General features: G+C 44.8%; 1 protein-coding gene across 4 annotated transcripts; it reads right to left on the bottom strand.

Moving 5' to 3' along the window:
• Positions 1–219: 219 nt before the first annotated feature.
• On the bottom strand, positions 220–23,706 carry tfdp2 (transcription factor Dp-2). Of its 4 annotated transcripts, none has more exons than XM_036536709.1 (15): positions 23,571–23,706; positions 22,976–23,064; positions 16,458–16,535; positions 15,647–15,713; positions 9,268–9,353; positions 7,506–7,627; positions 7,226–7,270; positions 6,960–6,989; positions 4,265–4,427; positions 3,267–3,413; positions 2,707–2,775; positions 1,754–1,905; positions 1,348–1,514; positions 1,019–1,040; positions 220–486 (listed from the first exon to the last, which is right to left on the bottom strand). In XM_036536709.1, exons 3-15 carry the CDS (start codon positions 16,470–16,472, stop codon positions 309–311), a joined length of 1,263 nt encoding a protein of 420 aa, XP_036392602.1. In that variant the 5' UTR covers positions 16,473–16,535; positions 22,976–23,064; positions 23,571–23,706; the 3' UTR covers positions 220–308. The 4 variants fall into 4 exon arrangements, with proteins under 4 accessions (XP_036392602.1, XP_036392603.1, XP_036392605.1 ...); XM_036536710.1 differs by having other exon boundaries at positions 3,267–3,410; XM_036536712.1 differs by lacking the exons at positions 15,647–15,713; positions 16,458–16,535; positions 22,976–23,064; positions 23,571–23,706 and adding an exon at positions 12,556–12,625.
• Positions 23,707–25,639: the final 1,933 nt, after the last annotated feature.

Genomic DNA, 25,639 nt, shown 5'->3' with positions numbered 1-25,639 from the left:
AATTTCGCAGACAGTGGGACAAATGCTCTTGCCTTCTGTGACAACAAGCATCTAGAAGCATATCACACCCCCTACCCCAAGCAGACTGCAGCAAACCCCTGCACTGGAATTAAAGCTCCCCACGCCCACAGACAGAGAGATAAAAAAGAGGGAAAATTATATTTAAAAAAAAAAAAAAAAAAAAAAAAACTCTTAATATAAACTACTGAGGCAGCGTGTTTCCCGTCTTCTTGCTCCTGCCATACATGAGTGGGAGTCCTGCCCCTGAGGGGGACAGTGCTGGCCGTCTGATGGGTCGAATCTGTCAGTCATTCAGGGGAGGAAGGCTCGTCCTCTTCGTCCTCGTCCTCCTCGTCCTCGTTGAAGGAGCTGGGCGTCTGTCCACGGGATTCAGAAGCGTGGGAGGGGGCGGTGCTACTGTGGCTGCGGCTCTGCCCACCAATCAAACACGAGGTGTCCTGGTCCGCACAGAGGCCTGACAGAGCACTGCACATCCCCAAAACACAGACACTGTCAATCACATAACAAAGACCCCCCCTAGCATAACAGACACTGCCTAGCATAAACTATAGCCACAGGAAACTTTGACAGACCTGACTTTTAAAGTTGAGGGTTTGTAAGTAGACAAATGCAGTTAAAAAAGGGACATACTTTCAATAAAGGTTGGCTGTCTTCAGGAAAAATACATTAAAACTGACATCTAAATTGACATCTCCAATATATCAACATGAAATTTTCCACCGAAATTTCCATTTAGACAGCCAATCTGCACCTCTCAAAAGCTGACAGTGTATGTCCTATACCACAATCCCTCTCCCTGAACCAAATGCACTGTCATGTACTACAGCCCCCCCTCTTAAACACTTTCATATACATATACTACATCATGAGTAATCGGCCGTTAGAGAGCAGGAGTGTACCTACTCTGAGTGTTTGCAGTATTTTGTATTAGTGTGTACGTAAGCACTACCTGATCAAACAATCTGCAGTGTTATATGGGTGAGAGGAAGGGTCATACCTGTCAGAGCTGTTTGCCATGCCTGTGGGGAGAAAAAGACAGCTACTGAAACACAGTCACACCCCTCACACACCCAGACCCAGCCTCCTGTTAAACCCTCACCACCAATCTTTACACCTGACACCTGCCCCCCCCCCCCTGCTTCCCACAGTTGTCAGGTCAGGGTTTTCACTACCTCATCTCACCGGCTAGGGAGTCCTGACACCCGCAGCCAAGCTTCTCATAACAACCCATACCTCTGTCACTACGGCAATATCAAGCTGGTCTATTACGAACTGAGCTGAGCTCTGTTTGGATCATATGCAAGAGAGCTGGGGGCAGTGTGTTACCTGTGACGTAGCTCTCCAGGGATTTGGGGACGAGAGACTTGGCGACCCGCAGGTTTTCTGGGGAACACTTCCCGCTCTCCAGACCCAGAGACATCCCCATGCGCTTCAGAATCTCGATGTCGTCATGGATCTCAAACGTGTTGTCAAAGTTGAAGAGGTACTCGCACCTGTGATGGAAGTATCAGGCAAAGTGGTATGAATGGTCAGCGAGTCCTTGACTCTCCCCCCAGCACTGCTATCCACTGAAACTGCAGTTCTCATTGATCAGACTAACCATGCTGTTAGACTGCAATTCATAAATCATCACAAACCAGTCAGAGTGTGACGACTTATGATTTGTAACCCATCTGGTCTAGTGCCTTATATTTGGTGATGTCACGAATGTGGCTGCAGGCGGAGTACCCACTTGTCGCCAGAGATGGAGCAGTCGATGACAGTGCGGACGCTGGTGTTGAGGATGATGAAGGGCAGCTGGATGACAGAGCCAGGAGGGGGCGGGGCCTGGGATGACATCTCGCTGGCCTGGTTCCTCTGGACCAGGCTCTTGAACGCGATTTGCTGAGTGACACCATGAGGGAGTGAAATATTAGGATCGCACGCGTTTGTGGAAACCTTCCCACGAGCAAACATAGTGCATACATAAGCACGCATTATCAAACATACACCATGCTCACTTATGCACATGTTCATGGTGACAATCTCTACAAAAGCACAGTCACACACACATACACAAACCCCATACCCTCTCAGATATAGTCATGCAATGCCCACGCTCATAAAATAATACATCTTCCATCTATGGGGTCAAGATGAAGGGTAATCTATTTGAAATGGACCCATTCAGTATATCCACAGTACCAGTACACATCTGATTTTATACTAGAAAGCCTAGTTTTCCAATTATTGGGAAAGCCAGTTGAGATCACATGGAAACTCCCAACACTCATCAGATTTATCCTTTACAAAGGGGCCCTAAATCACAGTTTTATCTAATCAATACAGTCCTTTCAGATGCTGGCGAGGTAACCTGTAGCAGTTTCAGTTAAACAATGAACATATGGCCTCCTATACCCATTACTGGAAACATATACAAACACACAAATTAAAACTGAAATTGACAGAAGGTATTTGGCATAAATCAATGGTCCAGAAAATCCAATCCTTATCTGGGTTGTAAATTTGAGAGCTAACTTAATCCATTATTGGAATTGCTGGTGTGTGCGCTGGGGGGGGGGGGGGGGGGGGGTCAGATCACTGTGCAGTTCAAAACCGACATGCATGCTACACACGCACAGATAAAGACAAACAAACACACACACGCACACACGCACACACACACACACACACAGTCAGCAGTACCTGTAGTATTAGCTCCTGTAGCTGAGCCCTCTTTTGCCTGATCCTCTCCATACGCTTCTGCTTCTCCAGCTGCTCCCGAGTTTGGAAACAAAACACACAGTGCGGGTGATTAGAGACAGGAGTCTTTCTCCCTCTCACTCGCCCTCCTTGTCCTTCATCTCGTTTCTGTGCCTTCCTCTCACTTTCTCAACCTCACCTTGTGAGTGAGTGTCACCACAGTGAACCAGAGGATCTGAGTGTGTAGCATAAATATAGCCTCCTTCCACAGATATTCAGTTTAAGAGAACAGAAACGTCAGTATCGTCAACTTGACAGAACAGAGGAAAATGCCTGAGACAACAATAAGATGTGGGATTGACATACAAGTAGTAGTTTTAGTAGTGGTGTAGGAGTAATCAGTTTGGAATTTACAAGTTTAGTAATGGTGTAAAAATAAGTATAAATACAGCAGTGGTGTAAGAGGAGCACCATCAATGTACATATACAGCTTGTGTACATTTGATGCCCATGTTGGTGTGGTACTGGTGCTGATGAAAGACTGCAGAGGTTCTGAGGCTCACCTCCAGGTTCTGACATTCCTGGGCTGAGTTGGTGGGCAGGCCGATCCAGCGGATCTCCTTCCTCTCCTTGGAGATGATGTTCATGGCCATCAGCACGTTCAGAGCATCATACACACGCCGGCGGATATTCTTCTGATCATACACCTGCTGGGAGAGCAAGCGCGCACACACAAGCACGTGCACAGATGTGCACACGTAAGCATGCATACACACACACAATCACATACACACATAAATACACACGCACACACCCCTCACTGTAAATAGCACCATATGGTAGAGTGGCTTCAGCCTTGCAAGTTCTGCCGTAGACAGAGCTGAGTTTGTGTGTAACACAGTCCACATTGTGTGGGTCATAGTGCATCTCATTAATGACCTCCACACTCACTCGCATCCCCACGCAGCCCGTAACGCCATCCCCAACCATCCTAAATCTTTTTTTAATTATAATTTAAACTTTCCTCAGGGAGTAAGCAGATTAGTTTTCTGGCAGGCTATTCTAGCCTTCCTGTCAGAAATAATACCGGAAAGTATTCAATGTTAGCTGACCTGGGTTCGTAGGGTGCACAGCTTTTAAATCGTTTAACCCTCGCTTTGTAGAAAGAGTAACAAAACTACACAGCTCTCTTCACAGCAATCGGGGAAAAAGCAAGTGGATTAACCACACAAACTATTCACAGGGTTTTTCACTGGGTTCATTCACATTGTTTTTTTCTTATCAATTCAAACACCAAGGCAAATAAATAAAAACCTACATAAATCATAGGTGTAGACATATAGACATCTCCACAAATGTAAAAATAAAAAATATCAAAAACTGTGATGACGATCCAGTTTTCAATACACTGTTTGGATCTTTAGTTAGGAAAAGAAAATACTGGACACGAGGCAAACTGGAGGGGGGTAAGCTCAGAGCCCTCGGTCGTGCCGAAGGTTCGATCTCTCAGATCCGTGTTCTCCCTCCCTCTCACCCCAGCCCCGCCCCAAAAGGGACTCACCGAATCGGCGGCCATCAGACTGCTGGAATTGGTGAATTCGGCCACCAGCTCGTCAGCCACCTCGTTGTAGGAGGTGGTGCCTTTCTGCTGCACCTTCTCGCACACCTTCATGGAGAAATGTCTCAGGCCTTTTCCATTCTTGTCACCCTTCTTCAGCCTCTTACTGCAGCGGGAGAGGGAAAAACGCACTGACATGGCCTCTGACACACCTCAACGCCTCGTGACTCATGTCTCTTACCACAGCAGAAGACGCTAACTCTTTAACACCGACGCACAACACCTGAACACTGACATAAATACACTTTAACGCTATACATTACTGACCATTACTCAACAGACTTGAATATGGGGTGTGTAACTTTAACAATGCAGTCTCATTAAGTCCTGGAGAAAATGTAAGATTTCAGAAAGATACACAGCAGCATAAATCCATTTTCAGCATCTGTAAATGTCCGTGACTGTGGGATCTGGGGGTTTGTCATCCCTCGTTTGTTTCTGAGGAAATCTCTCCGCTGTGCACGTGAAGCAACACCATGGTAACCTCTGCACCCACAACCCCCCCCCCCCCCCCCCTCCTCCCCCAAGGCCTTCCTGGGGGAATGCAGTCCTCATCCTCACTGGCAAAACCACACGCAAGATTCATTCAGAAGAATGAGAGGGAGGGAATGACGTGAGGAGTGAGTTTTCAGGCATCTGGATTATGCAGCAAGTACAAGATTAGCTCAGTATGAGCGAGAGCCCTCAGGATGCATGCGTTTCAACCCCTCGCTCTCTGCGCTAACATGGACACAAATCTCACACAGGCTGTGCTGAGGAAGAAACAGCCAGCCAGAGACACACACATACTCACATCTATCTACCTGCACACACACGTGCATCCACACACACACAAGTGCACGTTTCAGACGGGCAGAGCGATGCAGGGAGAGGTCTGTCTCTGTAATATTAATGAAAGCACTGCAGAGCGTGGAGTTACGTAACCACTGCTTCCAAAATCGACCTGCATGCTGCAGCAGAGCGCAAGGGGGCGGAGAAAAGGGAGAGAGCGGGGGGGGGGGGGGGGGTAGGGGGGGGGGGGGCTGCGCAGTGGCAGCTCAGGGTTCCAGTTGTCAGAGGGGATTAGTTCCAGACTCCCAGCTTGGGAAATGTGGGAATAATGAGGGAAAGCAGGCTGAAAAATGGCAAACGTGAGGGGCAGAGGAAAGGAGGGGAGAGAAGGCCAGAAAATAGGGAGATAGCTCAGACAGGACCAAAGTATTTACTCGCATACAGACTCATGTAAAGCATCTCAAAAAAAAAAAAAAAGGCACACACTAGCCACTCCCAACCACACACAGACCCACACACGCGGTCACAATTTCACACATATACACACATACACACACACAAACCATTAAGAACAGAACAGAAGAAAAAAAAAGGATTATTTGCAAACAGTCAAAGTCAGCTGCTAACTGCAAGGACTGCTCTCTACCCCCAAGCTGCAAGACTCTTCATCACAAGCACCTTGAGGAGCCAATCGCAGCCTGAAGGTCAAGGCCTGTCCCATTGCATGACGGTTCCTCTCCTTCATCCTCAACCTTGCAGTCCCTGACCCCCCCCGCACTCACCCACACCCGTGCTGACAGGTCCCCCACCCCCCACACCAAGCGGGTCTCACAGGGACTGTTTTTCAGTGACAACTTAAATGGCAATCTGCCACGAACCAGCAGAGACTCTGGTGAGGCGGAGGCGGGGGGGGGTCAGGTAGAGACGGGGGAGAAAAAAAAGGCATTAGGGGAAGGAAGAAAGGAAAGGACAGAGAGAGCTGCAGCATCCCCTGACAATCTCAGCCATGACTGGCTTATCCCTCTCACTCAGTCCTGAATTATTTACTCCCGGCACTGCACCAGCAGGAAACAGGAAGTCTCTTTAGCCTTTAATATTTCATTACCCGCACATTACCGCCCATCCACACACCTGTGCGTCTATCCACGCCAGCCGATTCACACACACCTGCACATCCACCTAGACCTGCACATCAGTCTTTAGATTCACCCAAAGCATCAGCACACTTTCCTAATGCTGCTGATTCACCGACAACTTCACAGCCACCCTTATAACTCCCTACACATCCTGATTCACATATACAACACCCACACCTTCAGACCCACCTGGACCTACAACCAACACCTGTGTATCCACCTACACCTCAGAACCTCTGCATCCATTTGCACATGCAGATTCACTCACATTGGTGATTCCCTCTATACCTACACATCCACCTCTGTACCCAATTGCACCCGTATGTAGAAACACCTTCCTTTCACTTCACCTGCCTTTCTGTGAGCGAGCATGTGCATGCATTTATGAGGGAGTCAGTGTTCCATCTACTGGGTTCTCCCATTTCCCAATGTACACGAGGGCGGGCGAGAGAGACCGTGTCCTCATTTGGCTAGCAGTCCAGTTTCACAGGGGAAACATCTAACACAGAGTGCAAAGACACAGAGATACCGGCAGGATGCAGAGATGGATTTCCACTCTTTCACTACCACAGGGCTCACAGACAAGCACTGAGACAACAGGAGCCTGTTAATGACATCACAGGAGCAGCGCCCCAGTATGGAGAGGAAGTATGGCCACAGGGGCATGGAACCCAGAGAAGTAAGACCAGATTATACCTCAGGTAAATGGGAAGCAAAGAGAGTACAGTTACCTGGATGAGTCGCCTGCACAGAGGGTGTCCCTGGGAGGAGAAGAAGAGACGGTTATCTGCTTGATCCGTTTGTACAAAAACATTTTACAAAAACTGAACATTGAATAAGAAGCAGTCGTTCCATGTTAAATCTCACTGCGCATACCATGATTTCGTCAGTCTTATCAGTTTCATTTTCAAACTGATATGAACGCAGGAAAATGAGTTTGATTTCTTGAGTGTTTATGCACAGTACTGTGTGCATGCACGCACATGAGCGTACTCACCGGTCAGAGAAGTATGACTCTATGATGTCATGAGTTCGTTTGGCCCTGGAACAACACAAAAAGAGGAAGACGTAAGAGCAGTGGGCTTCAATGTGAACAGCTGTAATGATGAAGCAGCTGGGGTGGGTGGGGTGCGTGTATGTGTGTGTGTGTGTGTGTGTGTGTGTGTGTGTGTGTGTGTGTGTGTGTGTGCGCGCGCGTAGGTCACTGATAACAGAAATGAGTTGAGCGAAAAGGCAGGTAAGGGGTGATCGAGGTGAAATGTTTTGAAGCAGCTCACCCAGGAGTCCACTCTGCAACCTGAGGGGGGCGGCTCTGGGCCACCATGGTGGGCGTGTGAGTGAACGGGCTCCCCACAAGAACGCTCCCTGAGTTGGCAACTCGCTGAGGTGTGCTGATGATCTGCATGGGGAGGGAGAGGGAGAGAGCAGAGAGGGGGTGGAATGAGGAGGCGACAGTGTCAACGCATAGCGACCTGCCTGACATGGGAGCAGGAAGCCCCTTACAGACACAGTCAGTTCCAGTACATTTTTATACAGAGAATAAAAAAAGTGATCAATATTTAATCTGAACAGAGACTGTTGGCTCCACTTGTCCTCAATCCACTTCTCAGAGTGTTCTGTTTATGAAATTGAAAGGACCATGATACAGAACACTGCAACAGAATCTGTTTCACTGAGCCAAACAAACACACAAGATGACAGAGAGATCATCCAGAAATAACAGAGCTAAAAATTGACTAGAATAATTATACCAGGCAACCCAATTACACACCGGCTTTTGACTGCACAAATGCACTCACATTTAAGGGGGAAACATGTCTGTTTGTCATATAAAGCCATTGTCTGCATTTTACAGACATGCACACGCATATAATCTTATATACACTAATATAAGAAGGTGCCTCTCTTCATAATGTGGCAAAATCCAGGGTTCTCCCTACATTGTCCAACACCACACGAGTTCACTAGAGCAGGCCTGACCTTCTTTCAATCACTGCATAATGATATAATATTACATCTTTACACATCTCCTTTCTCTTCCGAACATAACCTGGTTCTCTCCACCAGCCTAACCAGGTCGTGACCTGCAAACACACCAAGGACATCCATCACCACAGTAACTAATCACCAATGTCTCTAACCCCACAGCAGGTAACACCAAGCCCCCGACCCCAGCCTGTGCCTTTGGTGGAGGGGGGAGTGGAGCAGTGTTCACTCTGCCCGCAGAGTCACGCAGCTTCCTAACGAGCTCTCGGGCCTCTAACGAGCCTCTCTTTGACACAGTGCGGCTAATGAGCTCATTAAGAGGGGCATAGCAACACAGCACTGGTCTGTTCGCGCTAAACGAGGCTGAAGTGGGGTCCCATCTGGGCTGCCTCTACTCACTACAGGGGGGGCCCTGTGCCCTCCTATGGCCTGTGCGTGACAGGCACATGCCAGCCAGCTAGGATTCCCTCAGTACCTGGCCTTGTCATATGCTGCCACCTACAGGCCACTAACAGAACAGCAGGAGGTCCTCATTACGACCTTGCTGATTTATGGAAAGCAATGAGTACCATGCACTACAAGCAGCATTAAGAACGAAGAATCCACACACACAGAAGACACCGCATTGGGTAAAAAGCATCCAGTCCAGCTCTTCTTAGAGGAGCTCACAGCGACCCCATCCATACAGACTGCTTCAGTGACGCAGGCTGCTCTATTTTTGGTAAAGTAGGGCGTGCGCTTGACAGAGCGTAACACCCAACGCACAGAGGGAGATGCCCCTGAGAGAAATTACACACAGAGAGAACACGCACGTGTGCGCAGGCGTGAGTATGCGCGCAAGCAATCCTGGCGGCTGAGGGATGACAACAGGAGCAAAAGGTCACAACCTCACAGCGACACTGATTTACATGGAACACACACACTGTCACCACTCCCCCCACCTCCAGGCCACGCATCTAACCTCAGTCTCCTGATGAATGATGTCACCCAGTCACTCAGAGTCAGAAATATTACTGCCAGTGCAAATCCACACAGGTCATCATGGAGACTCACCATTGAGGGCCCCACATTCACACTAACTGGCCCTAAAGTGATCTTCGTTGGGTTGAAGTTAGATGGCGTTACCATGGAAATATTACCTGAAAAGCAGAAGACAAAATGAAAGCATCAGATTATGAAGTAAATTACAACAATTATGACGCAAATTATTATGATGCAAGAATAAATGATTCTTTTTATTTACAGATGATTACAAGAGAGCAGCTAAACACGCCACTAAGCTTGAGGATTTCAGACAAGGTCACAGTAAAGAAGGGAGGTTTCCGCATCTGACAGTTTTTGGACACAGCACAACTTTTTCCTGAGGTTAAGTGCACACCACTTTTTTTAAAAAAATCATAGGGGCTGTGAAGACAAGAGTGACAATGCAGAGCATAAATGGGGGGGGGGGGGGGTGATTCTTTACTGAAGCCCTACTCCCCAACCCTACAGGAGGGGGTCCCTAATACTAAACGGGTAGAGACAGGGCTGAGTTTGGGGTACGCATTACAATGGGCAAACCCAAGCAATTTCAAGGCAGGCAGGAACTGGGAGCGACTTTCCTGTTTAGCACTGCATGCGTCTCCACCATATGGCCAAGAGTTATTACTTGGGGCTACTCAGGGAAGCTACAGAGGAAAAGAGGGCACATATGTCTGCCTACCGTGCACCACCAGAAAACCGAGTATGTGCTTTAGAGAGTGACACTGACAGCCGTGAAGCACTTTCCTCAGTTCTTTTGTGGGGGAAAAAAAAAACATTGCTGCACATCAAGATGTGAATGCAGCCATGGTTTTTCAGCATGAAGAGTGAACACAGTCGTACAAACAAGGTTTGTTTTATTTTACTGCAGTCAACACACCATTGACAACTACATCGGGGCAATGTCGTCTAGAGTTTCCTAGGCTTTCCCAGCCATGTAGAGGTGTGCCAGCCTCTGCTGTAGGCATGGGCACAAAATAACGGGCTATCGATCGTCCAGGACAGGCATCCTGGATCTCTTTCTCCGTCCATAGTATTAAATTATCCTAAAAGGGCCTGCAGTGAAGCCACTGGATGAACTGAGGTATGACGCTTGCCACAACATCTATGATGCGTGCCAGTGAGCTTCACATGCTCTTCACACCATTCCTGTTTGAAGGCGAAGGAGACTAAGCCTATTCAGTCTCTCTCCTCCTAAATCCCCTGCCTCGCTCCTGACCAAGCCAAGAGGGGCATCAGAAAAAAAGGGAGAGGATAGTGTGTATGCAATACCAAATTGTTGAGGATTTTCAAAAGAATTGTGAAAGTCACCACTTTTGTCAGCTGACAGCAAGCTAACACATAAAAGTTGTAAGAAGTGGAAGTTAACGGATCAAGTGCACCTTCAGGGGCCAGAGTTTTCCTTTTGTACAGGCAGCACAGGTGCTTACAGATTTTAAGCATTAATTCCGGGCAGCCCGTTATTCCAGCTTGTCCCCATATCCTCCCCTTATTAGGGCTAGGTTAAAGGGGGTTCTGATCTTGAACAGGACCTTACCCCACAATAGGGACCAGCCTGTTTCAGGAAGGACTGCTCTGCCCACAGTAGACAGGGCCTCCCTGGAATTCCCCAATCTCTATAAGGGCCAACAATAAGCTGAGCTTCATTAGAATACAGCTGAGCCACACTGCAGTACACACACACACACACACACACACACACACACACACACACACACACACGCGCGCACACACACACAAACTCACAGAGATGCACACCTATTTAAAACAGAAACAAACTCTTATCATGAATTTCTCCAGCACATGAGCTGTGAGCACATATTATATAACTGAAAAATTCTGTGTATGTAAGGGAGTCTAAAACTTCTACATTATGCATTTCACTCTTGATTCAGCTACCAATGCACGGACTTTCAAAAGGTGAGCCCCAGAGGTAACGCATCCTTTTATTGAAACATTTAAATGCTAGATAATGACAAGAAATGAGGTAAAATCAATAAGAGTATTTCCCCTGGCATTCTACACAGAGCACCACAGATTATTCAACAGGACAGCTGGTGGTGCTTGGAATTTAGACTCTCATATCTGCCAAACTATTTGCAAATGTGCAGCATATGAAAGGACACTGTAATTTCCCCACCCATGAGATCAGCAGTGCGGCAATTCATATTCAAATTAGCGTCCTGTGGTTGGCTGTGAAATTTTTCATCATTCTGACCATAATTGGCTGGGAAGAAAAAAAAAAAAAGAAAAAAAACAGGACCATTATTTTTCAAAAGTGGGTAAAGCTCTAAAAGCTTGAGTATAACTTTAACTTTGAAATTTCATCTCATAAGGTAATACTGCCATTCAAAACTTACACTTTTTAGATGCAGAACATCCCATTATAGCTAGAACTGATCACAAATCAAGCTAATTACTACAAACAACATGTGCATAGGAGTTTAGTATTCATTAATGTAATTGGAAGTGTAATGATTTTAGCTTTTATCAAGACCAAGAGGCCTGGCCATAAGATTGTACTTTTCTACAAGCCTCAAAAATTGTTGCATGTTGTTAACATGCAACAAGTAGATATCAGAGATTATTCATAGCAATAAAAAATTGCATGGTCCATTTTCTTCTATTGCAGTATTTTTTACATATGGTTCATAAATTACATTTCATTTTGCTGAGCTTTTGAAGTCCTTATTGTTAATTATTTAAAAGACTGTTGCTTAACAACATTCAAAATAAAATATTGTTATTCATAAAATTCTTATCATTAAACAAAGTTTCACACAAAACCCAGATTAATTCTCTTACAATGACTGTGTATAAAGACACAGACAAAATATTATATGTGTACATTTTACAAAATTAATGAAAACAATTATCTACATTTTGTTACTCTCATGTTTCACAAAATGCAGTGACATGTAACTTCTGAACAGTTTTGGCTACAATAAGAAAAAAAAAAAAACCCTCAACAAGTCATCAGATAAACTGCATCACAGGTAAGTGAGAACAGCGCAGAATGACAGGAGAGCCGTCAGGAAGTGGGTAAACTGCGGCTGTGCCCGGGTATCACGCCAAGAGCGCTTTGGTTACCTGTGCGTTCCCACAGCACAGTCTGGCACTCTGAGCTCAGACCTGCACCCCTCCCCCCTCCCACATGCAGCGCCTGAAGAACTTCCACTCTGACAGAGGGAGAGGGGCACTTCCAGCCCCCCCAACAACATTCCCCCAACCCGAGACCCAAACCACAGCTAATCGGAGAGACCAAACGCAAACCTCAGCGAGAGGAGGGAGAGCGAGCGAGAGAAGAGGAATCAGACTCACTTTTACCTGGAGTGCAGGCAGCATGCTGCTCGGTCTCTGCAGCACGAGAACAGACCCCACTTGCACTCTTTGTTACCATTCAATGGAAACTTGAGACCCAGCAAGGCATTGCCAGCCGAGCACAGAGACAGTCCACCCGCCTACCCAAACAAAGTCTGAAGGCTGGGCTCCATTCACAGAGCACATGCTTGTGATCAGGAGATCAGTGTGCTGCTTCCTGGCTGACTCCGCCTGCATCCACACAGGGCAGCCATTCAGACAGAGCTTCTGCAGGGTGTGTGTGTGTGTGTGTGTGTGTGTGTGTGTGTGTGTGTGTGTGTGTGTTTGGGGGGGGCGTGTAGCACTCGCTTGCTCTAGCCTGTCTAAGAGTGTCAGAGTACTCCTGAGAACAAGTGCTGTGGGTTCCCCTACAGTGTGCTTTTCACACAGCAGCCACTCTGAGTGCTCCTATCAGATCTCCAACACCTTATTTATGACATCACCTTTTATTTCTGAGTGATACTGGTCTGATTGGTCTATAGACATTAAAACAGGACTCCAGTGTTTAGCAGAAGCATCTTATAATGTTTAAAACTGAGCACTTTAATATGGTCTGTGATGCATTTTTATTGGGAGCATACAGGAAAAAAGGAAACCCTTCTGGCTTGCTTTGTAGTTCCAATTTTACTAATTTTTAATGCTTTCCAAAAGTGCACAATTATACCAGTTTTGCATATATTTTACTCTGCAAGGGTATATCAGAGTACTCCTTAACTGTTTATACTGCAGAGCAACATGCACCTAAAAACACAGGAAATAAATGAAAAATATATTGGGAATCATTAACAGCCAGGCTGGTGACAGCTCATAAGCAAAATATTCCATGTTGTCAGTTGGCTGGCATTTAATGTTGGGCATTTGGATATACAATGACTTTTTAGGCCAAGCATTAAACTGCTCAGTGTGGCTTTGGTAACAAGAATTCATATAAAAAGACTGGCTTGGCTTTCAACTTCATCAGGCAATAAAGGTGTTTGCTTTGAAAACAGGCAGAACCCTGAAGCCCTGACATTACTAGTTATTGGCCAAACATGACCAGGACATAACTGGCCTCTCTGGAGTAAGGTGGGCTTACATCAGCCAGGGTTACTGCATCGGTAGCACCTAGCAATTCACCAGGCCTCCATAAAATGACTAGTACTAGCTTTCCAGTAAGACAGTGTTTCTCAAACCCCAGTCCAAGGAAGGTACAGACTAGTCTTTCAGTGCCCCTTGCAAAATATATATTTTACGATTGGGCAAAACCTTACTTCAATATATTAAATTTATAGCCTCTCAAACAATTTTAATCTTACACTATGTGTTAAGCCTTAACCCTGCTCTGCATGTTTTCCATCTTTCCCTGCTCTACCTACCTGACTGAACTCATCAGTGGCACTTTTGATTAGCTGGGCACACCTGATTTAATCAAGAGCTCACACTAATTTCAATCAGGTGTGTGTGGAGCAAGAATGGACAGAAGATATGCAGGACAGGGGGGCTCCAGGAGTAGGATTGACAAACACTGTGTTAAGGCAATTCAAGCTTGAGCGGACTGTGTAATCTGTCAGTAATGATGGTATGAGACCACTGCAAATGCTTAGTCATCTTTAAAAAAAAAAAATCTGCCACCAAAGTCAGAGGAGATGAAAACTCTGAGGGAACACGTACTTGAAACTGCTGAAAATGGTGTCAGCGGACACTGGACACAGTGAAATTTTCAGTGAGTATACATTTATTATCATCATCATCACCACGTTCTCGAGTACCTGAGCACTTCTGCAGACTATAGACAATAGATGCTAAAGATATTTAAAACTCAGAATATGCTGTAAGAAAAGCACAGTGGCCAAACAACCAGTTAAGTTAGCTGGCTGTTTCAAGGTTTAATACTCTGTACAACTGTAACATGCTTCTAGAAAGAGCATCTCAGCGTGAAATACTAGGCCTTTACTATGCTAAAGAGAAATCAAACATGTGGATAAGAGGTGAAAAAACAATGGCTCCTTTTCAATTTTAGCAAAAAGACAGGACAGAATCTCAGAAATATATAGAACCAAGGAAAAGGGCGGCAACATCAAAGGGATAGAGACACACAAAACCAGGGAGAGAGAGACATGCATGTGCACACGCACACACGCGCACACACACAACCACAGAAAGAGACATACAGAACCAGGAACAGGCATAGAACGAGGAGGAGAGGATGCAGAATTGCAGAACTGATAAAGAGATACTACAGTTGTAAAGAATGAGTTTTGTTTTTCACTTCCTTTTCTGAGTCAAATGTTTTGTTGGCTGTCAAAGAATTAAGACTTCAGCAAGCTGGTCCCTAGTATTACACAAGGCTGAAAAATACTGGTCTATTTATACATCTCATTAATTTCAAATCTCTAATCTATCCTGCCCCACTGCCCCCCAAGAATGAAATGACTTGTATTTGACGAGATGTTCACTGCAATTGCATCCCCGTACAGAGTTACTACTGAATGGACATTTGCTGTGACAAACTGATCTTCATTCTGGTGACCAGGCTTTTGGAACTGTATCATGGTGTAAAACTCTCGATTCAATGACAACCTTAACACACACAGAAACATACGCACAAAAACATAGAAACACCCCTGCACATGCACACACACACACACACACACACAAGCACATGCAAACGGAAACACTCATACATTCCATACATAGAGACTCCCTACATACATATACATAAGGACACACACACACACACACACACACGCACATACAAAAGGAAACACTCACACATTCCATACATAAGGACTCCCTTCCTTCTTTCATTGATTGAAGACTAGCAGACGTGAGCTGAGAATGAAACTGCCCATATAACAGACACACACTGCAGAATGTCAGGAGTGACGGACGTCACTCGTCCTGGCCAGTCAACGCAGCACCACAGCATTGTCCTACTCACCGCATGCTTCACTGCTGCAATGCCACAGGCCTGGAAGCACATTGCTGGAATAAGGAATGCGGCCCAAGTCCCACGATTTAACAAGGCCATGCACCCCTCCCCCCGCACCCCCATCCTGACAGCAGGTCTTACTTTTTGTGATGTTCTGACTGGTGCTCAAGAAAGCCTTCAGATCTCCACAAAGGGGAGCTGCTCCACCCTGCATAAAAAACAGTGGAGACACATGCAAAGGTTACAAGAGAAGATCGCACAACAAGGGGCCACACAGACAGAGGGTGGAGACAAGGGAGGGAAAGCACCAGGGAAAAAGTAGCCAGCATCAGCTCAACATACTAGCAGATCCGCTGAGTCAAGACTCACAGACATCGGATCACCGTTATGACTGAGGGTGGATACTGACTCATTTATATAATGTAAAGATCTGAACAGCGCCCGCTCTGCACCGAGTACCATTAACAAGCAGGATACTTTAACCAAAACCAGAGTACAGAGTGCCAGAGACCACATCCTCAGACCCTGACCAGACACCCCTGCACTGAGGGGCACTTTCAGAGGTGGGCCACTACCCACACAGGAGAAAGGCTGACTGAACAAGGACGTAAAGCAAATGCATTCAAGGCCCATAAATAATGACTAGCACTGGCTGCTGGCCTAGGAACAGACACCATCTTTCAAAAGCACATACATACATGTACACATAGAAAAACCGGGAGAACATTGTTGCGAGGGGCACAGTGGGTTATAGTGGGCTTGGGTGAGTTACAGACGCAGAGCCCAGAGTGGAGTGCAGTGCACATTCGGGGTACAGAGTGGGGTCTCGTCTGGTAAAGTGTGGGGATACAGGCTGGTATAGACAGTGCAGTAAAGTGGCCTGAAGGAGGGAATACAGAGCAGGGCAGAGCACAGGGTAAGGAGTGGATATGCGGGTAACACACATACTCACAGCATTGGTCATCATGTTGAGGGTCCCGGGCAGGCACGCCAAATGCCACAAATTCAGACTTCAAAAAAGAGAGGACCCCTGAGGACACACACACACAGAGCCATCAGCGAGTGTGCAAGACAGCTGAACACGTGCATGGAGTGTGACGTCAGCCAGTCCCACAACGGTTGCGATATAGAGGAGGATACAGAGGGCCCGAGCGCCCGAGGCGTCCGTGCCGTGATAAAGCCAAGCTGAGGGGAGCGGCTGCTCTGAGCTCCTGTCTAAGCAAAGAGGCAGATTCACACCCTCCCCCCACAGCCCCCGCAACCCCCCACAGCCCTCCTTCCCATAGAGAAACATGGTAAACTCATTCAGATCACAGACTAGTGAGCATAAAATGAGACTGGGATTCCACCTGTTTAATACCACAAAAAACACACACACACACAAACGCAGGTCATCACAACACATCACAACAGCATTTATGCTTAGAAGGAAGGTGTTTCTATGCACAGTTCACTCTGCACTGTAAAACAGATATAGAGGACCTGATCTCCACTGGTCCTCCACAACATAGATCAACAGAGTCACTTAAGTGAATAAGGCACAAACAGTCTTCAACATTTGCATTGTTGTAGATGACATTCACCTTTGCTCCTCACACTCTAGAACACTCAGCAGCATAGCAGCAAACCACACCAACAAGCACAATCCACAAGAAAGAGGGCTATTAGAAACCATTTTGTGTGTGTATGTGTGTATGTGCACCATTGTTTCTGCATGCTGAAGGCCTCAGGACAGCCATAAACCAAGACAGCTGGTGAGCCTGTGAGGGCTAAGGAACAAGAGCTAGGGAGCAACAGCAAGAGGGTGAAAGAGAGGGAGAGGGAGTGAGCAATCTCTATTCAATAGATCAATAGCAGGGAACCCCCCCTCGACCACCCCCAGCTACACTCCCCATAATGGGCTTTTGTCTGGAGGAGAAACTACACGGAAACAGGCAGGGGTTGAAAGTGGCTGCCTGCGGATCTCTGACAGAAATCTACTTCACTAATGGCACTATTGGGTAGGGCGGTTTGTCTGCTGCTGCCCCGCACATAGTGTGGAGGACAAAGCAGGAACACGATCACTAGAAATTCTGGACAGTGGCAACGAGACGTCACAGAAACTCGCCTGTCGTCACAGAATCTCTCCTGTCATCACAGAGGGAGCGTATCAGTCTACAGTCCCAGTGAGGGGGACATACAACCGATACTCACTTTTTCACTAATACTGAGTGGATAGACAGAGACCACCACCGGACCAGACAGAGAGATTTCCCTCTGTTTAAGGTGCTGTGTTGAACCTTACCACTGTAACTTTTCTGTGTCCCACAATAAAGACATTACAGTGCTGCACCACGTGCTCAGAGGTATCTTAACCATCACAGATGTTTTATTTAGCCCCTTACCTTTCAGGTGCTTGAAAAGACACATTATTTCCATTCCAAGTTTCAGATCTGTATAATTTAAAAACTCTTCCTTTCCGTCCCAAGCAAGCAGGCAGTACAGAATGACTGGCATGCTGGGTAAATGAACATAATCACTGCACTGCACTGATTTTTGTATTACTTGTGGAGTAACTGCTTTATCATTGGAAGCACAGCATTAATAAAATGCCATAAATTAATAACTCATGGAAATAATGCATGGAAAAAACACTTCCTAGCATCAGCAAGAAATTCATCTTTTAATTTAAACCTATACCTTCTGGACAGAGCTTCATCATCACTTACCTGTTTGATAAGCAGGATCACTTTGGCTGCCCTTTGTATGCCCTTTGCTGTACCTGTTGGAGTTTGAGGACGATCTTATAACTTGCTACTCAGAACAGGTATGGCACTGTGATTCCCTGTGACCTGACGTGATAACATTAACTTGGTCTCCTTTGGTTACATTCAATATTTCTGGCTTAATATCCCAGAATCCTACTGCCTATTTAAACTGCTTTTTAAAGCTTCAGCACAATACTGAAATCCACATGGACAATAGTGGCAATATTACAAAGTCTGGCAGTAGCTTAAGTGATCAAGAGTACACCCATTTTTTAATATAAAAGTGTGTACATAAATACAGACAGACACACACATACATGTACACATACACCCGCAAGTACAAAAGCAGTCAACATTGCAGAATTAGCTCATGTAATCAATTTAGAAATTAGTAAAACAATTTTTTAAAAGCAATAAATTGTGGCTTCCCTTTTTTATATACACACCAGCCACCACTGTTTCTTGGCAAGACAGAAGTGAGGCACTTTGCATGCTTGCCCAATGATGAGGAGGAAATGGAGGAAATATAGCAGATGGAGACAAATTACAGACAACAGGCCTACTGTGGTTTAAGGAAAGTTTATTTCTAAAAAACCTCCACATGATTGTTCGGAAAAAAAAAAACAAGGTTACTTGTATGAACTGATTTACGGTCAGTCTAAATTTCAGCATCAAGAACAACTAGTCTGCAATATTGGATTGCGTGATAAACATGAACTTGTTGCTGAAAATTGCCAAATTTGTCAGAGCACTTTGGAATCACAGAAAGTCCACATCACTGTCAGCATTCAACAAGTTCACTAGCTGCAAATACAACAGCAACTAACTGCATGCCACTCAGTACTGCGGAATAATTGTAGAAAAAAAGAAGATGTGCATCATGTGAACAGCTTTTCTCACTCTTAGGAATCACTGTAGTAATTAAGAGAGCAGCACTATCCCCTAAAAATACTGATAGGCAGGGTCTGTTTGAGTAACCTGCTCAGTAGGAAGAATTAAGAACAAACTGTAGCCCTGTTGATATTTATTCCCTGAGATCTGCAGCCAGGAATATAAAGCTGCCCATTTTCAATTATCAAGAGGATTTTCATACTGCGCATTCAAAGTGAGCACTTTATTTTCTTTAGTGCTTGCATGGCCTCTGTTTGCATTTTGAAATGCCTTGTTCTGATGCTCCACCGCCTTGTGGATTCTAAATGTTTTCACTTTAGAATTTTCAGTTTACTTTCAGTCTAACCAAAAATTGGCAGTGTTACTAACTTCAAGTGAAATTATTAATCTGAGCATCCATAATGAAACCTATGAACCTTGTGGTGATCTCCACCACAATCATTTATGTATGCACAATCTGGAGTGGCCCACTCGGACCCACCTCCATCTGTATCTACCCCAGTTCATTGCAGAGACATGATGAGACACAACCCCCACAAGCTAAAGGGTGCTGACCTGGAACGCCTGATTCTGAGCAAGCGGCTGGACAGAGGAACAATGCAGACGGCGGGTGGGGGTGGGGGGTGGTGGTGGCTACACGGATGGGGAGGGCTGCACTTGTGAGATGCGGGACACCCCACAGTGTGACCCCTCCATCTGTCGCTGTCCGAGTCTGCTTGGGGGGGGGGGGGGTGCGGAGGTGGGGGGGGGGCGGATGCTGGGACCACCAGCGCCCCTCACTCCCCCAAGCCTGTGGGGGGGCTTCCTTAAAGCGCATCACGATGAGGGAGGAGCATGTCACACTGACGGGGGGGAGGGGAGGGAGGGAGAGACTGATTCTACAGTGCGTACAGGACAGCTACATTTATACACGGGAGGAAGCAACTACATAGTGCTGTTCCACTTCATCTGGGACATGGGGGACATTTTCATATTATTGTGCTTTGATTTTACCATAATACATGAGGGTCATTCTGTGTGAAATGGGATAAACTTTGGCATATATCCCTCAGAATTCTTAAGCTGATGTATTGTTATTGATGTTTTATGTGGAGATCCAAAATTTCAAACTAATACTGTATATAATGTTTAAGATATGGTTAGCTGAGGATTCCACAAGTTGTTTCTATTCACAACTTGGACCTTTTTGTCCTACATAAAAGTGTCACAACTTTATTGTCCCATTAAAGCTTTTGATGTGCCTTGATACATTCTTGCCCTTTAAGGTCTGCTGAGAATGAGTACATGAATTAATTCTGTTAATTTTCAAAAAAACTTTTCAAATTTTTGTTTTTGGAAACTGAAATTAAAGACTATTATTTCACGCTGTTAGAATGTTGTGTGATATTCAGCAGATGTTTTTTTTTTTTTAAGCAGACTCCAATCTGGCTACACCTGGGCCCTTACAGAACACAGCAGAGGTAAGCAGTAGCCTCCTTCCTGTAACAGCTGGGCTGGCTCAGTCACTCTAATATCCAAGTGGGGATGATGTTCCTGTGGGAACCAACTCAAACTGTTTACTTAGCCAGCTTTCTGTTACATTTTTGTACAAGTTGGTTCACAATTTGGTGGCAGTCCTGAAAATTCATTTATAAAGCTGATGGGAGAACTGTCTCCATTTCAGAGATTACAGAATCATCATCATATACAAATGCTAAGGTGCTAGTATTTATGAAATGAAATACACTGTTGCTCCAGGATCTGTGTGCTAAGTAGAAAAGATAGTGGAATTTAATTTGACAGTTGGGGTTCACCTTGAAATTAACACATATTCACCCATTTAACATTGTAAGCTGGACATCACCTTAAAGTATCTTAGGAGGCAGTGTGCAAACTGGTAATCATCCACCACTAAGACAAACCATTTATATCTATTGTAAACATCTTCACTTGCAGAATTTTGTAAACCACATATCCTCATAAAAAACAAAATATCCATGGAAATCATATATGCCATCACTACCACTGACCATTTGTATACATACTGTGTCTTAATCTTTCAATCAAACACTGACCACTTTCTGTTAACAACCAGACGGGTGTCCCTGCTGGAGCTTTTAATATTATAATAATAATATCATCACTTAATCAAGTAATGTTTGTTAAAAGTATACTTGTCATTAGGATTATAATTATTACTCCATTTATTACTCCAATTATTAAATGCCTCCCCCACCGCATTCAACGGATCAAGACCTAGGGAAATCTGAGAAGCTGGCAATCATAATCTCCTGAACAGCTTTCATGACACCCCCAATTAACATGTTTCACTTTCTGTGCTCATACAGTAAACTGTATACACTTTATATCGAATTCTAACATAATGAAAGATGGTACTCTTACAATATCCATCCACGCTATTGAAATCTGAAAAATTAATATATAACTAACCCTCAAAAGCCACAAAATGTATCTGGGCACACCAAGATCTTTAAAATGACAAACTCCATTTTATGAAGATCAAAAAACGACATCTTTACGGCACCTGAGTAGGCAGAACATTGCAAAATGTGACAAGGAGTTCACATTGCAACAATTTTTTAAAGGAGACTGTTGCAATTGTGTCATTAGTCTTTCAAGCGTGAACTAGGCTTAGAACACATGACATCGCAAAGACCCACAAAGGACACTAGCCAATCAGAGCAGGAAGTATGATGCTGCAAGGTCCGCTCATCAAGGGAAACCTCACTGTTGTAATGTGAAGTGACAGATCGCACATCAGCACAAACACAAAGCCTCACAGACTCTATGCACCCATGCACACCCCAGATCTCTATCTAATGATGTGTGTCCACCTTGGTCCAACTGTGTGTGGACCTGACTGAGGAAAATGCAGCAGAACCAGTAAAGATATCTGGGGAACAGTGCGTTTAGAGGTTTGGAATGCAAAACTGCAACAATAGATACCACTGAAAACCAGAAACTCTACAGATGTAATCTGGCCTTCCCTGCAATCCCCTCCATGTCCCTGAACCACAATTACCTGCTGCTCGGGATATGAGCCGCAGTTACAGGCCATGCTGTTAAATCACAGCAGAGCTTACTGCACCAACAGCAAAGACAGAGAAACACACACATACACAACATGGTCAGCAGGTGGTGAACACTAGAGAGGCACCTGTTACATACGCTGCGATCTCAGGAGTGAGGGTCTCGCCTTTCACACAGACACACACACACACACACACACACACACACATACACCCCTCAAACCTTTCACTCCCACTCCAGGCTCCAGGGGGAGGATTACACAAGCGCGCCATTTGTAAGGGAACAGATGTCCCCATCAAATCTGACAGCTTGTTCTCCAGCCCCTGTACAGTAAGCCAACAAACCGCCTCTCACATTCCCTCCACAAATAACCTTCGAGACCTATCCTGAAGCTTTACACACCTGACCTAACCAGGTCACACAGCTAACTTGACAGACACACGCTTGACCTGACGGGGGCACCTGCTATGGAAGCACACTAAGCTCCCGGTCTGTGCCTTTAAAGTCGACCACAGCAACACACAACCCCCTTCTCCTCCTTAAGCTGCATCAGGTTAAGGCAGGTGTTTATGCCCCTTTTAACTTCTGTAATGCTTCAGAACAAGTAAAAAAATTTCTGCCACACAAAATTACCACACATTACCAAAGACAGAAAATTCTATCGCACAGGAATGCAATTCAATTAGCTAGACTAGCTAACTCGCTAGCAAAGGCTAGCAAAAAATCTGAACCTATATCGTGAACGCGAAACACACTGAACTGTTGAACAAAAGTGAAAGTATAAAACGTTGACAGGTCTTACCATATCTTTCAAACGTTCTTCGACAAACTGGTCCCTGGGCCACGACCTTCCGAGTCGGCGGTGTGTTTCGTTTTGCCTCAGGGCAGGTACTGTCAAAAACCCAAGCTTACACTCAGCTTTCAAAGAAACTAGCTAATGTTAACTAGCTAGCTAGACAAAAGCTGTACGGTACAGCTGGCTGACTGCAGTCACACCAAAAATCTAACCAGTTAACCCACGTTTCACCAGTCTCGTCGAACTTCACTTCAGTGTTAGTATATTACAGCCACTACCTTAATCAAAACAACTATGTAGTTAAATAGCAATATAAGTTATCTGATAATTAAAATAACAAAATGTACTTCAGGTTAGCGCATACTTTGCATCTGGAATTTGAACTAATTTTAAGAACCACAAACTCAGTCCTATAGTTGCTTTACAACTATAGCTAGCTAGCTACTTCACGGATTTGCCTATAGGGAGGGGGCTAGCTAGCTAATTACATTTTCCATAATTTAGCCACCTCGCTAGCCCGCTAGCACTGTTTGTTATTGCTCTGTTTAGCTAGCCACGTCTGTACTAGAGAACAAACTGGTTAGACAATTCGCTTATTTACCTTTGGCTGGATGTCTTGCAAGTGCTGTAGACGGCTCTCGAAAAGAAATTAAACGCAAATAAATATGACCAGAAATTACTTCAGGCTCGAGTTCGCAACTATCAGCTAGTGGGCAGAACCGCAACTACTTTATGCCGTCTTTCCCTGCTTCCTGTGTCAGATTCCGCACACAAGCTTGGCGGTGGCGGCCAGCTGTCGCCTCTGATTGGTCACGCGTATCAGTGACGCATGACGCCATATGGAAGCAGATTGGACCTTCCAGCTAATATGTAAACAGTTTTGCCAAACGCGACCGAGGCAGCATAATGCACATGCCACATGCTCGTCTGACGCTTTAATGCTTAAGGTCGGCGTGTTGCGTGGGGCTAGCTTCGTCACCAAAGAACCTAGCAAAGACAGTAGCATGCCAACTGACATACGGAGAAGGAATAGTACAACCAAAAAAACACACTTCAGAAGTTGATGTTTTAATGTTTTCTTTATTATTATTATTATTATTATTATTATTATTATTGTAGTATCCAAAGTGTAAACACTTGCCTACAGTTTTTATACTACTCGTGAAAATAAATACCATAAGGTTCCACCCTGCTTGCAGATTGTTGCTCTTCAAAATTTTGATACTACTCCTTCACACTGTACTTTTGAAAACGCAAACGCCTGTGTACAAATACACGCTAAATCCTCTCGACTTTCTGTGTTGAATTCTAAATAATCTGTGCATACCATTGGGACATTACAATGGAGAGGTGAATATTCTATTGTACTTTTGCGTGACAAAATACCAAAAGACTCGAATGAGAACATATAGGAACATGCAGTCGCCCGCCTGCTCAAATCACGCACATGCTAAACAACGTAGAATTGATCATTCTGTTGCACATAATGGATAACAGCAGGAGGGCTCGCCAATCGCCCAGGATATGCTCTTGTGATCACCCGCAGGTGGGGGAGACTGTAAAATACTGAATTTTACAAGTATATTAAATATACTTATGTGCAAACGAGGATTTTCCAGACACAATCATTTCTTGCTAATGGAGTGTGATATCCACACAGCTACTGTAAATGGCCATCATGCGCAAAGGATGGAGCAAATCATAAATTCTGTAGAAGCTACAATGGAAATCACAATCATGGTTCTGTACACTCTCTGATAAAGTGTACAGAATAAGCAAACCTACACACACAAATGTGCACATCCACACATACTGGAACATTACTCACAGAAGCCCAAACATTACATTCAAACCATTGTGACATCACAAAGGAGAGCTGATACTGTACTCATAATCATACCCCTAGTTCGTCATACACATTTAGTAGAACACAAAACTAAGCATGAACATGCACATACCTTAACAAACCAAACAATTCACATGGAATCCTTCAACATTCCTTGTACAAACCCCAGCATTACTCTCAATCTACTGTGATATCACAAGTCCTGAAAAGCATTCCAAAATTCGACCATACCAATAACGTTACTCCCAAACACATGCACACAAACAAACACAACAAGCAGTATATTTTCAATATACATATAGTGGAATACAAACCTGAACACAAGCATACAAAAACCTTAACAAACCAACAACCAGAAATGGAAGAACTCACATAGAATCCAATGCAAGATTCACGAGTATTCCTTACATTACCTTGAAACTATTATGACATCACAAAGGAGAGCTGAACATTCTGTTGAGTTAAAAACATTGACCCTGCAAACAAAATTTTTCTGCTAACGAAGCACACACACTCCACAGACATACACATACCATCAAAGCTAATATTGCAATTAATATTGTTAATACAAACCAAAAACCAAACCAATCCCATTGGTATTTACCCAATCCCACTTACCCATACCATGCAATGCCATACACAGAGAAACACAAATAACTGTCAAATGTTCAGGCTCCCAGTATGGATGCTGTATTCTGATACTGTACTCTCATTAACCCCTGCATTGCACCTGAAAACAGTGCCCTCACATTATAAGAAATATTTATATAATAATAAATGGCATATAGTGATTGAAAGCAATGGGACAGAATCATTACAATGCA

The sequence above is a fragment of the Megalops cyprinoides genome, chromosome 9 (assembly GCF_013368585.1).
Source record: "Megalops cyprinoides isolate fMegCyp1 chromosome 9, fMegCyp1.pri, whole genome shotgun sequence".
NCBI lineage: Eukaryota > Metazoa > Chordata > Actinopteri > Elopiformes > Megalopidae > Megalops > Megalops cyprinoides.
This window is presented reverse-complemented; position numbering and strand designations above follow the sequence as displayed.

Excerpts from the sequence above, each read along its gene's own strand:
- tfdp2 (XM_036536709.1), bottom strand. Across the intron at positions 1,906-2,706 it reads TACAGGAGCTAATACTACAG|CAAATCGCGTTCAAGAGCCT; the intron begins GTACTGCTGACT and ends GGTGTCACTCAG. Across the intron at positions 487-1,018 it reads ATGGCAAACAGCTCTGACAG|TGCTCTGTCAGGCCTCTGTG; the intron begins GTATGACCCTTC and ends GGGGATGTGCAG.